This window comes from Echinococcus granulosus (assembly GCF_000524195.1).
Source record: "Echinococcus granulosus chromosome Unknown EG_S00025, whole genome shotgun sequence".
Classification (NCBI taxonomy): domain Eukaryota; kingdom Metazoa; phylum Platyhelminthes; class Cestoda; order Cyclophyllidea; family Taeniidae; genus Echinococcus; species Echinococcus granulosus.
Genome location: NW_020170405.1, coordinates 501,912 through 515,054, shown reverse-complemented (window position 1 = coordinate 515,054; position 13,143 = coordinate 501,912). Strand labels below are relative to the sequence as shown.

The following is a 13,143-nucleotide window of genomic DNA, read 5'->3' as shown; positions in this document are numbered from 1 at the left end:
ACTTATGGTTTATAATGCTCGTGTAGCATTTAAATTTATTATCAACCAAAGACGTAGCTGCCCTTAAGTGCAGATCAAACTCGACATAAAAGTCACCATATTTAGTAGACTTTGTAATGCTTGCGACTTTCTCCTGTTGGCAAGAAGCGGGAGCTTGCCTGCAATTACTCGCCACATCCGCCAATTTATAAACGGCCAGGACAAAAAATACTGCGAGGCAAATCTTTTGTCAATTAAATTAGTGGCGAGGCCTCCGCTCAGGGCATTAAGCCACTCACATTTGGAACTTGTGTCGGCAATTTATTCGCCAAAATCCCGATTTTTCCGCAAATTATGCTCTTTGGTTACAGACGTGTAATAAAACAAGATTTTCGATGTTTTGGATATTGCTATTGAGGTGGCCTTCACATTCTTCATGGGAAATATTTCTACAAATGACAGAGAAGGTGATACTTGATACATGTATAAAGGGACTCGCTTAACTTTTAAAAGTAGAAGTCCAGTAATAAAAGTGATTTGACAAACACCAAGCCCTTTCCTTGGTGTAAAAGTTGTGAAGATGTCTAAGTCCTGTAAACGCCGTCGTAAAGCCATCAAAGGTAAAGGGGAGTGATGGGCAATAAACTGACTAGCCGGTGGGAAAAATAAGGCAGTTCCACTCCTCCTCCCACCCCATAGCCTAATAAAGAAAACATCACAGAATGCGCAGCTCATCTCCTTTAACCCCTAGAATATCCCAGGACCAAGTGTCTAGTAAGGATTCGGACGGTGTTGAAGCAAAGCTTCATCTCTGTCGGCTTGCTTATGAATTCTGTTGAGAAATAACCGTAAAAGTTTGGGAAAAAAGTGGGTTTTTGTAAACCTAAAGGATATCTGCACTTGCATTATGCATGTACTTATGTAGAAAGTGTGTATTTTATTCAATTTCGTTCGAAACAGACCTTAGCAAAGAAGGGGAACATTACGTGCAGTTTCTTCCTTTCATGACAAACCAATTTTACAACCTCGTGCAAGAAATTGTTTTCACTTCGAACCCATTTAATTGCGTTTTGGCACACAACACAAAGCTGGAAAGTAATTTGGTAAAGTTAAATGGCAAAATCAATTCAAGGACTAATCCTTGTTCCTTCTATTTTTTCTCCTGATTTTTCTTATTTTTACCTATTAATCCTTGGAATCTATGGTGAATTCTCAGTTAACGACGTAATTGAATTGTACTGCAATTTTATGTTAGAAATATGCCTCATCCTTTGAGATAAAAATTTTTTATCTTTAGCTGTAAAATTGTGATCATTGTCTGTTTCCCTATGGTTAGTGTGTAAGGTATTTCAAATCGGTGCTGTTAGAAAGCTTTGCAAAATGTTTTTTCAATATAGGATACTATAACTTGCAGCATGGGATAGATATGTGGTGTCTTGAGACTTTCCTGAAGACAGAAGAAGGCATAATACTTAAGCTGAATACGTGTTTTCGACCTTGAGTAGGGTATAGGGCTTGTGTCATGGCCGAAACATCAGATCACCCGGCGGAGGTACAACATTAGAGCCCTTAATTGGCCCGTTACCAAAACCGCGAGTTAATTAAACAATCAAGTTATTACACAGTCCCTTTCTTTTGAGCATCGTCCCGGCGCTCCCCTTAGTCAGCCTCCCGTGGCAGCTATTACAATGTAGTCGTTGCTGTGAGGGGAACACCCACGATCTAACTGCGCCATTCTTCGAATTTTCATGCATCTTGGCGAATATTTGAACTCATTGCCACTGATCCCTCTTGGCAATTCCACTGGATTTAGATCTTCGTCGTGTATGAAACTGTAATGGGGGACAGGAAGTGTGCTGGCCATTACACATTTCTTTTAATAGTTGTAAGAACACTGGCCTGAAAGCAGTGTCATATAACAAAGGACGGAGTTTAACCTGGCTCCTTAGCTCTCACTTCAGTCCTTCCCAGCCATGTTTCTCTGGCTTTCATCCAGCTAGTAGAGAAATTGAGGAGGTATTGCGTGCCCACATGATTGATGTCCTCAAATAGATACCGTAGTCAGCTCCGCGATGAACTTTTGCAGAAAATTAAAGGCTGGTGTCACTTCATTTGTTGATAGCTTTACTGCAGAACATGGAACTGAGGTAGCTTCTGAAGGCAGACGACCTTTCCAGCCCTTGCCTGGGAGTCATCAGAGATTCTTCCATTAGCAGTATATGCACTTCTTCCGTCACTCTAGGGTTTATCGCCTATCAGTATAAATCAAAATAGCTGTTCTTTAAGATTGGGCTGACTTTTGCTGCCACCGATGTAATGCCTCAAAGACATAACACTGGAGCAGAATACGTATTGTCGGCAAACAGTGGGGCATGGGGCGACTGGCGTGGCCTGTAAGTCCAGACCACTCGGCTGAGGTACAATATCGGAGTGCGTAATTGGTCCGTTACCAAAACTGAGTAAAACAAAAAATTAAGGCTTCGCGAATACCTAAGACAAAAGTAGTTTTGATTTGATTAAGCATTTATTAAAATAGATGCCTTCGTTTTAAAACTAAATTAACCTTTTATATAAAGCATTACAATGCTATCTTCAAAAGTAGGCACCAAGAATTTCTTGATATTATCCATAATTTTGCAGATACCGCACTTAGAAGACGGAATATTGTGTAGCGTAGCCATAAAGAATGTCAGTAGTTCACTATCGAGCCTCGCCGTTTTTGTGATTATACATACCTTCTGACGTCTTGAATCTGTCCGACAAATGTAAAGTTTCTAGTATTATGGTATTATAATCTACTTTCTCGAGAAAAAGGTCTCAGTACACATTGGGTGCCCTTTTATTTCATCAAGGAGCATCTGGTGTCGTCTAGGGAGGATGTAATTTCTAAATAGCTGCCAGTGATGGCTAAAGCATTGGACGTGACATGACTTTTCAACGCCTTCGTTCCAATAAATTAGGTCTAGTTTTTTCTTGAGACTCACTCACCAATCACTGACTCTTCATGATAAAAAATGGTAAAGCTGTTTTGGTTAAACGCCAACAAAGAGTTCCCATACTAATCGAGGCAATGGGTTTTAAAAATGATTCCCCTAAGCTTCAAATAAAATGATGTTATGGAGCCCTGTTCCATTGTCCTCATCGAACGTTGAGTTTCATGCTTGCCACCGAGAGAAAATTGGTAGCGATAGGAAAATCTGTTGTAAGGCGCCGAAAAGCTTACTAAATGAAAGTTAAAAATGATTTGGCACTGTATCATTTGCATTTGTGCAAATGAGCTAAATACCTAGATTCCAAATGGACACCAGTCAGGTATGATGCTGGCGATTGAATGTTAAACCTGTTAATAAGACGAAGGCTATTTTGTAAAGTAATCTAAAAGTGAATACGGTTTTGAAAGTGTGAATTTGGAAAGCATTTTTTTCTGGAAAACTTACACACCCTCGACGCCTCTCTTGACAGAAAATGGCCTGTGTTCATGCGTTTGCCCATTTTTGACAGATCACCGTGGAATTTTAATGATTTCAAACAGGCATTTTTGCTAAAAATGAAGGTGCAAATTTATCGTATGATTAAAAACGGTCATTTGTGATTACTTTTTTCCTCCTAGTACCTCATCAACTGCTACGTGCTCTCCATGATCGAACCTCTTAAATATGCTAATAATTGGTTTTTACTTCGTATGGTTTATCTAAAAATCTCTTGTTTTCACACTCTTTCTCGAAGGCTCAACAAGTCAATCCAAAGTATTGAAAGTATTTCTGAGTTTTACATTCTGTTAAAGTTAGTTTCCACCACCGTCCTTTCAGATTAGATGAAAAGGGTTGATAGAGAATTTACAGCTTAAATTTCTGTCCACCATTCATATGTAGAACAATTTGTTGTCTTATTAGCAAGTCTGGCGGGACCTTCTCCACCCATTATTCAAAACCAAGCAAGGTACCGCTATTCTTGCGCACGCCTCAGTGGGAATCACTTAGTCGAAAACAAGTGCATTGCTCGATCCATCACCCATACAATTCGTATAACCTTCAGTGTACGCCTAACCTCCTGCCCTCCAAGTACGTTTTCTCCCGGTCAGTGGTTATGCTTGTCACTAGCACAAGGTGTATTATTAGTACTTTGTGGAAAAATAATTGGAAAGGATTTCCCATATCGTCATGATAAATTAAACGATTTTGTGAGCTCTGAAGAAGTTAAAAGTTGAAAAAGTAACTTTTCCTAAGATGCAAGTTTTTGCACTCCAAGTCAATTCCGATAATGTCTTAAACTTTAATTAATGTTTTTGTTCAAGAAATTATCTACATGGCCGTTTTACCTCAAACTTGGGAAAGACTGTCTTGTCAAATTTCTCAAAAGGCGCAATTTGGCATAGAGCATCGTTAATACCTTACATGATTTCGATTTCATCGTAGCGCCCCGAGACTTCTCTGTAGGCGAAAGAAGACATAATACTTGGGTATAATATGCATTGTTGACGCATAGAAGAGCTTTGGTGCTACTGTCCTGGTGAAAAGGTCAGACCCCTTGGTGGAAGTACAATGGTCGTGTCCTTTAGTGCCCACGTGACCCAAGTAAAAAAAACAGACAAAGTATTGCACGGCCCCTCTCTTCTTTTGTGTATCGTCTCCCGTGCCACTCGTGATTGAACTCCCCTGTAGACCATCACGTTGTAGTCTGGATGTAAGAAAAACACCCACTAACCAACTGCTCCAGTCATCGAGTATGCGTGCAACTGAGAAGATTTTCGATTGCAATGTCCCATTTGAGAGCAGTATTTGAGAAAGAGGAAATGTTCTAGCCATCTCAAATGTCCAGCGCTAGGCATAAGTACACTAGCCTAAAAGCAAAATCATTTAGTAAAAAACGGTGCTCAAAATAGTTTCATGGAGACGGAGTTTCGCCTCTGTTTCTCCTTTCCACGCTGTTTACACTTCAGTGCTGCCCGGCTATATCAATCTGGATTCGATCCGGCTAGTAGAGGTGCAGGAGGTATCGCGTGTTCACTTAGTTGACATCTTCATGCAGGTACCGTAGGCAGCTCCGAAATAAACTTTTCCATACGATTTATGGCTAGTGGCGCTTCAGTTGTTAATAACTTTCCTTCAGGACAAGAAATTGAGTAGTTACTGAAGGTAGACTTTATTTTCAACCCTTCTGTTAGGAGCTGTCATAGATTCTCTCACGCACAGCAAATGCCCTTCTTTCGTCGCCTTGAGGTTTGTAATTCAATAATAGAAATCGCGGCAGCTGTCCTTTATGATCAAGTACGCTTTTGCTGTCACTAGTGTAGCATCCCGAGTCTTCCTTGAAGACGAAAGAAGACAAAATACTAGGGCAGAATGTGTTATGGAGGTAGAGTTGGGCTTGGGGCTACTGGCATGATCCGGAGGCCAGGCCGCCTGGCGGAGGTACAATGGTGGAGCCCTAAGTAGCCCGTTACCAAAATCAAGAGTTAAACAATCAGCCAACATTTTACATTATTTTGTGCCTCTTACCGATACCTCAAAGCGGTAGCAAGCATTTGATCCCAGAGTATTTAGCCGAAAGCTACGGTTTATATTTACCTCTATTCCTCAACCAATGAGGAATATGGGTACCAACAAAGAAAACGCAGCTAAAAACGCTTTTACAGGAAGTTTTATTTCTACGGCTGCTAAAATGCCTCTATTAAACCTCTACAATTGCTTCAGTACTGAAGATAGGAGTCTCTTTTCCATCGGTTCAGGTTTCTGGTATCACCATACCTGAATTGCACAATTCTAGAATTTGGGATCTTCCACGTCTGGACTGAAAATGGACGCTTTTGCTAAAAAGCATTTTTATTTAGCGGAAGTAGCCCAGAAACAACTGTTAGGTTGTGTCATTTTTCCAAGGAGGAAGTCACTTTGGTGACTGGACGGGAATAAATTGCCAAATCACAAAAGGATCACGTCAAATCGTCAAGATACGTAGGTACACACACCCACATGTGCATGAATACAACGAATTCGGGCGCATTAGCAGAGTGTATTGCAGAGGCATTCATGGATTACTAAAAAGTTACCAGGAAACTTTACAATATCACACATCTCGTCTCTTATGGATCTAATTTTCCACCAGTAAATAAGTTACTATGGGATCCTATTATGAGGCAAAAAATCAAGTTATAAACCCTAGCTTCCTACGTATTAAATAGATTGTGATGTAGTTCCCATTTACACTGAGATTTAATTGTAGCAGTGCGATTAAGTACACGAAATTAATATATGAGATGCAAGAATCGGAAAAGAAGCAGAAGTAAACGGCTGAAAACTTACTGTCTGGCACTGATTAAACATGCTTTTCCATGTATTTCCTTTTACTCGTTACATGGTGCATGCGAAAAAGTCCGACAAGGTTAAAATTACGCTTTAGGAAGCTTAAACTCTTTCTACGCCTCTCTCATTTAACAGGAATGGAGAGAATTCAAATTAATGCCATGGTGAATCATCCCATTTGTGTTCCTACAACTTCCTTGAAGTGGATCAGATACATTTTATCCAGTTGAAAAGTGGGGTTATCTTATTTATGAATTGATGCTTGGAAAAATTTTACGCCTGAACCACAGGAGTCAAAGTATATGTAAACGTCTTACTAGTAAAGTGGGTCTGCGGAGATTGTTTCAGCAGGCTTGGGAAAGAGTTCCAAGTTGGAATTGTTGTCTAGAGGCTTTCCACAAGATGTGAATTGTTTGATTGCAGCCAATTTAACAAGTTGCCAGCATAAAATTTGCCAAATCTATTTTTGTCCTCTCACTTCAACTCATTCTATTCAATTTATTTTCTGTAGACACAAACCCAACTTTTTTGAGTCTTCTCACCTGAGTTAAATTTAAGCTTCCTAATTTATGGAGGAAGAGTTAGTATGACTTATTTTGAATTACTAAACGGTGTAAACCCCTTTAATAATAGTTCTTGTCTCATTTTCGTAAAGCATTTAGAATGCTTTAATTGCTTGTTCAACTCTCGGTTTTGGTAACGGGCCACTTGGGGCTCTGCCATGGTACCTTTGCCAGTCGGCCTGACTTCTAGGCCATGCCATCGCCCCCCAAACCCCTCTTTTACATCGATAATATGTACTTTACCCTAGTATTATGCCTTCCTTCATCTTCATTAACATATTTCCTTTCTTTCTTTCATTTATTCACACCACCATTTAAAATCAGGCATCTCCTTATCCAATGCCTATCCCTTACTGAGGTCAAACCGTGGCAGATTTATCGGTCACCAAGACATCAAAGCTCTTTTCCGATTCCTCTGAGTAGGGTGACTACATTAGGCTACTGGTTTTTAGGTACAAGGACATGAAAACAGTACGCATACCGAAAGATTGCCTGGTAGAACGCATCATCGGTAAAGATGCACGTTTTTATAAACTATATTTTTAACGGTAGTTTGAGTTGCATAAAGCTCTCACCAATTTTGTCATTTTATATGGTCTATAATTTAAGGCAAATGCTACAATACGAACTTAGAATGCATCTTTAAATTCGCCTTACCGGTCAAAACGGAAGACTTCTTTCCTCTCATTATAAAAGTGAAGCACAAGTGGCAGAAATGGGATTTTTGCTTGATTTGATCTGAATATAATGTGAATGTTGGCCTGAAGAGATACTTGGGATGTAGGAATAAAAATGGTGAAAAAATAAACCATGATGACATGGAATAAGGTGGTTCAAAAAAGGAACTGCTCTATTTAGGGCATTATCAAGTGTAGATGAAATATTCAGTTCAAAATAATCACGAATAAAGCATATTGTAACCGGTTGCTTTCACTAACCTCTGAAAATGATAACAATGGAGCTTCATCAAAAAATCTGTCTTTACCAGCCTCTGGCGAGAGAACACTTTCAACATCGACGTCGAAGCGAAGTCTCTCAGCTCCAGCCGGTTCCTCGGAGGAGTCGAGAAGCAGCAGTCTGCCGAGTGTGCGACGTGTCTCCCCCCAGAGATCCCAAATAACAACTGCCGGATGCGAAGCGCTGGACACCTCAACACCTCATCTCAACCTCAATCGGTCGGAACTAACGCATGCTAACAGTGATGCGATTGAGGTGCGTCAATTCAAGTCCCAGTGACTCACTTTGATCGGCTAGCCTAATTAACAGAAGAAATGCTCCCTTATTTGGATACTAACCTTTTTAGATACAAAAATATTATGCTCTATTTCTACAACGCCCCAGCAAAGCTATTAGGATTACTTGTCTGAACGCAAATCAGGCTTTTGTAGATATGATAGTAGGGTAAACGTATCCATAAGGCAAGCCAGTGCTTCCACCTTTGCCCTTATCGGCCCATTCAGACAAAATGTCCACCCATGTGGACACCAGTTGTTAATGGCTTTTTTTTAGGACAAGAGAGTGGGGTAATTGCCGAAGGTAGGCCAAATTTTCATCCATTCTGTTAGAGTTCTACGCAGATTCTCCCGTCTACAGCATATGCTCTTCCTCTGTCACGTTGGTTTTTAGCATTCAGTAAGAGGAATCAGGATGGCTGGCCTATGGAATTGGGTTTACTTCCCACTGCGTCTAATGCGGCTCCCCGAGACTTCTCTGAAGATAAAAGACAACATTATTCTAAGGTAGAATAAGTACTGACAACATACAGAAGGGCTGGGTGGCTACCAGTTTGGTCCAAAGGCCATGTCACCCAGCGAAAATACATTGGCAGGTCCTTAAGGATCCCGTTATAAAAGTCAAGGTTTAAACAAACACAGTGTTGCATTACATTTGATAATATTTACAATGCACTTCTCTGGGCTGCAGAGACATGCGCACACTAAAGAAAGAGGCACGAGAAATCTTATTTTAAGGTTTATTTTCGTTTGGACTTATTGCTGAATTTAAAGTGCACTTAAGTCTTTTTGTTAACCTTTGGAAATGCCGATTTTTACCAAAACCCCTAAGACTCGTGGTCGGTACACCACTAGTCATAGACAAACAGAAATAAGCAGAATTTTTGATTAAGTTGTCCATTCACCTGCATTCCCATGGTTAAATATAATAGTAAAAGGGAAATTTAATCTTTATTTCTTTGTTAAGTTAATGTGTCATCGAAGACATGGCATGGCGTTTGAGGTTGATTGTGTGATAAATACTTTGAGCACCGAGTTACAAGCGAAAAATTAGGAAATCGCTTCTGAATCAACAAATCAACAGAACTTGCATTCTTGATGTAAATAAGCCCTTAGTAAATAAAACCCAAATATCCGTTTAAACAGTGGAAAATTATGAGCTGAACCATCTACGCTTTTGCTGAGAAATGGATGCAAAGCAAATTCCTCAGTACTTTGTAAGTCAGGTCAAGTTCCCCTTCGTGCATAGTGGTATTTCTCATAAATTCATCTTTCCGATTTCCTTGTCATGGTCATTTTCACATTCAAAATCTTTGAAAAGATTTTAATTGCACTACGTGGTTTAGGGAAAATTTTCCGGTGTTTTCAAAGGAAACTTGAAAGTGTCCATAAAGGTAGCGAAACCGTTTTAAAGACAGGGGTGGTCTTAGATTTAAGTGCCCATTAACAAAACATCTAACAAGACTGAGAAGTTACTTTTCAAGATAAGTCAATAAATTGTGAAATCAGTAAAATTAAAAATATAAATTTGTGAACCTTAACTTTTAATGGTAGACGTGTTTACAAGAAAAGCTTTTAATGGTATAGACGGGCTTGAAATTGCCGTTTGAGTACTCCGCTTCCTCCTTTAACGCCTTCGACTAGTGGTAATCACTTATTCGTCGCACTGATGTCCGAAAGTAGTATCCGAATTTGGAAAAATTTGCAAATTAAACATTATCTCAAAATTCTGTCTGATACAAAATAGCTAATAAGCTTTTTTGAATAGGAGGTTGTTTTTGTGCTTTTTTACTGGTTGATCCCCTCGCCTTCTGTTCGTTTCACAAGGCACTGATTTTCCGCAAGTTAGGTCACCCATTGCCGCGCATCATCGAGCATTCGAGTGACATGACCTGTCGGGACCAGGCGTCCGCTTTACGCCCCTTGAGACCAGCATATAGCCAATGGGTGTGATTAAAAGCACACGGTCATTGCAATCGAACTACACTTTAATGAAGCTTAATGACATAGTCTAAGAGTTTAGAATCTATTTAACACTCTTATTCCCCGAAGTTTAAAAGTCAAAGTTTCATAATCCTGTAAGTATAGCTTTATGGTTTTGAATTCAGGTATCGCGAACTACCTTCCGTCAGAGACGAATAGCTGCCTTACTTCAGCGTCAGGAACAATTAAAGGCCGAACTGACTGATGCGAAAATTCGCCTCCTCGCAGATCCCGGATCTTGGAGCTTCGACTGTAAGTCCTCTAATTCCTCATGCTTACAGGGTCACTCGACTAGCTCTAATCACAGTATTGTAGATGAGGATAAATAGATCAAAATAGCTTTAAATCAAATCCCAATTTATGAAATTAAAGTGAATCAACTTTTAATTGGAAATCCGTTGTTAACAATCACTCTGTTTTAGTACATGACTGTCTGCACATATCCATATACTTCCTAGACTACTTAAAGCTCTACAAAACTTGATATAAGCGTTCAGACAACCCCATTTTAAAGGCTTATTTGGAAAGCGCCACTAAGCAAGGGACTTAAAATTGCGGTCTTTTTATTACTATGCACAAAAATGTTAAAATCAAGTCGTTTGAAATTGAGAAGATTTTATCCTTCCCTGCAAAGTTTTCTAATCGCATACAAAAAAACCCATCCGTTCCTTTTAATCACTGGTATTGTCCCAGCATTCTACTTAGCTGGATTCTGAATGTATCAAACAACCTATTGTGTATTTATAACAAAATGTCTATGCTGTTGATGGTTGGAATCATATTTCGTTTTTGTGAACTCCCAACCTGAATCATATAAATTCGACTTACCATTATACTACTCTTAAAACAGTATGTCGATTGATAGGTAATTTTTGGAATCGGAGGACTGAAACAGGGATGTGTTGCCGTATTCATTCATGCTCCTGACTTTGAAAGTGTGCAGTTTCGACCGCTTTGAACAGTTGCAGATTATATAAGGGATGAAACATCTTGTCTATTTGAACACGACTAAATAGAAGAATAAAACATAATATTTATGTGAACTGATTTATTCCAGCTCGTGAGATTTTTTAGAACTATAAAACTTGCCGCTTTCGTAGTTACCTGGATCAATTCAATGATTGGTTACTTTGTCGCTTATCTAGATCCATTTGTTTTACTGGCATTCAGCTGCATCGGCTGACATTACATAAAAGCCCACCTATTTCCAGCCCTGCAATTATGAACTTAAAACTAGGCAGTTAAACGATTGCTACGAGCCTGTTTTACCTCTAAGCACTGAGTTTCAAATCCTAAACTAGAAACGTCTTTGTAAGCTGTTGAACTTTACCGATCTTTTGTTCCAGTGAACGTCGCAGAACATATGAATCCCAATGATGAAGGATTTCTTGAGGCTCTAACCGATGAAACGGAGTTGCTTCAACAACGTGTGAATGCGTGCCGATCCCATGCACAATACTTGGCATTTTTCCAACCCCCTCCTGTTCCTCAACCACCGCCACCGCCATCCAGTTCCCATGATACCTCCAACTGACCACAATCTGTACAAAAGCCTCATGACCACCCACTGGTATACAAACTCGTCCTTTTGGCATCAGAGTCATCTCGTGGCATGCCATACGCGTAGGCGATAACTCCATACTCTACTGTACAAAGATTGGAAAAGAGGAAAATACATCAACTCGACGCAGTACATTGCATCCACATTATGCACTTTATTACTAATGTCACCTTTTAGCAGTCCCATCCTATCCCCTCTTCTCTTTCTCTCCCCTATATCTACTCCGATCCCACGATTAATCAGCATTATTTATTAAGGAGGGACAAGATGACACGTGCATAATCGAATGCGGCCCTCATGTGATTCTTTTCTGTCAGAGAGAGGTTTCAAAATGCTTCCTCGTCTGTATAAATGGGAATAAAAACACCGACAAATATCTAAAAATGGCAAAAACACAAAGATAGGAAAAACTTGTTGAATTCTGTCGAAGTGGAAATCTACTTTAGATTGCTCTCTTCTTTGCGTTTTGACCACACAACGGAATAGGTATGCAAAAAACCCAACAATATACTAAAAAAGGCGGTTTTTAGACCATTTTTTTATTTCTACTGAGGTATAAACAGTCCTGTAAATCATCATTAAAAGTTGTGGTTTAAAGGAGAGATGCAAAGAGCGTCTTTAACATTGATAAAGCATAATGCGTTGGAAACTGGTTAGAAATAGGCTCTAGGCGCTTGAACCTCTAAAAACTAAGCACTTCGTTGGTTCCATGTAGAACATCTTATTTTACCATATAGATTATTAATGAATGTAGGACTAATGCTGTATTTATCAAATATAAGAGTCCCCAACGGTTGAATAATGAGGTTTTAAGTTGGTATAATAGTAATCACCCCGACGAAGTTCTCAAAAAACACTTGATTCATAACCTTTTTTGTAGGGGATGAGTTTAATGCTTTGCTGCAAAAATTTGTCTCCCCACAATCCTATACTTTCTCACATGGGTCAGCGGTTGGATGATCTGCCAACTCAAAATTATTGATTTGGATGTCAAGGACAGTTGGATGACTTGCGAATTCAGTGGTCGATTTGAGCCAGCTAAAAAGACAAAGACGAGCATAAAAACATGAATAAAAAAGGGCGGAGAAAACTTTCTGGAAGAGAACGCGCCCCCAGGGTGAGTAAGCGCTCCAAGTTCCTCCATTCACTGTCTACTAAGGAGCATCCGTTGCATGGGGACACACGTGAAGAAACACTGGAGGAGAGAATCGCATTCCTACCACCACTTCCGTCAGCATTGGCGATTCAGAGTAGGGCGCTCGATCAAGACATCCTACAACTCATAACGGAGGAATTCACTCGCTTCATGGAGTGGAAAAGCATGAATCTGGAGTGGGCACGTACACTCTTAAAGAAAGTCGAATCCAGCACAAATAAACACAAATATCACTCGACTACCTCCAGGCCCTGGATTGCATTTCAAGGATGTGCAAGCAAAATGACAAACCCGTATTTAGTAGCAGGCAGTCATAATGAACAAATTTTGCAAGAGGAGAAAGAGGAAAAGGATGTTGAGCTCATCAAAA

The 13,143-nt window shown here is 39.7% G+C and overlaps 2 protein-coding genes across 2 annotated transcripts in view; one reads left to right on the top strand and one right to left on the bottom strand. All coding sequences in view use genetic code 11, as the record gives it.

Annotated features, from left to right (window-relative positions):
* Positions 1–4,865: 4,865 nt before the first annotated feature.
* Positions 4,866–11,590, top strand: EGR_04198 (Kinesin-like protein KIF26A; the record flags this gene model as incomplete). Its single annotated transcript, XM_024493447.1, has 4 exons — positions 4,866–4,971; positions 7,830–8,053; positions 10,182–10,308; positions 11,403–11,590. The coding sequence occupies 4 exons, from the start codon at positions 4,866–4,868 to the stop codon at positions 11,588–11,590; spliced, it is 645 nt and encodes a 214-aa protein (XP_024352148.1).
* A 1,181-nt stretch (positions 11,591–12,771) lies between these two features.
* The window catches only part of EGR_04197 (Coatomer subunit gamma-2), a gene marked incomplete at both ends in the record, with an annotated part of 12,451 nt that continues 12,079 nt past the window's right edge, over positions 12,772–13,143 (bottom strand). The window contains one exon of the mRNA XM_024493446.1: positions 12,772–12,890. Within this exon, the coding sequence (XP_024352147.1) occupies positions 12,772–12,890 (119 nt within the window). The remainder of the gene's footprint in view (positions 12,891–13,143) is intronic.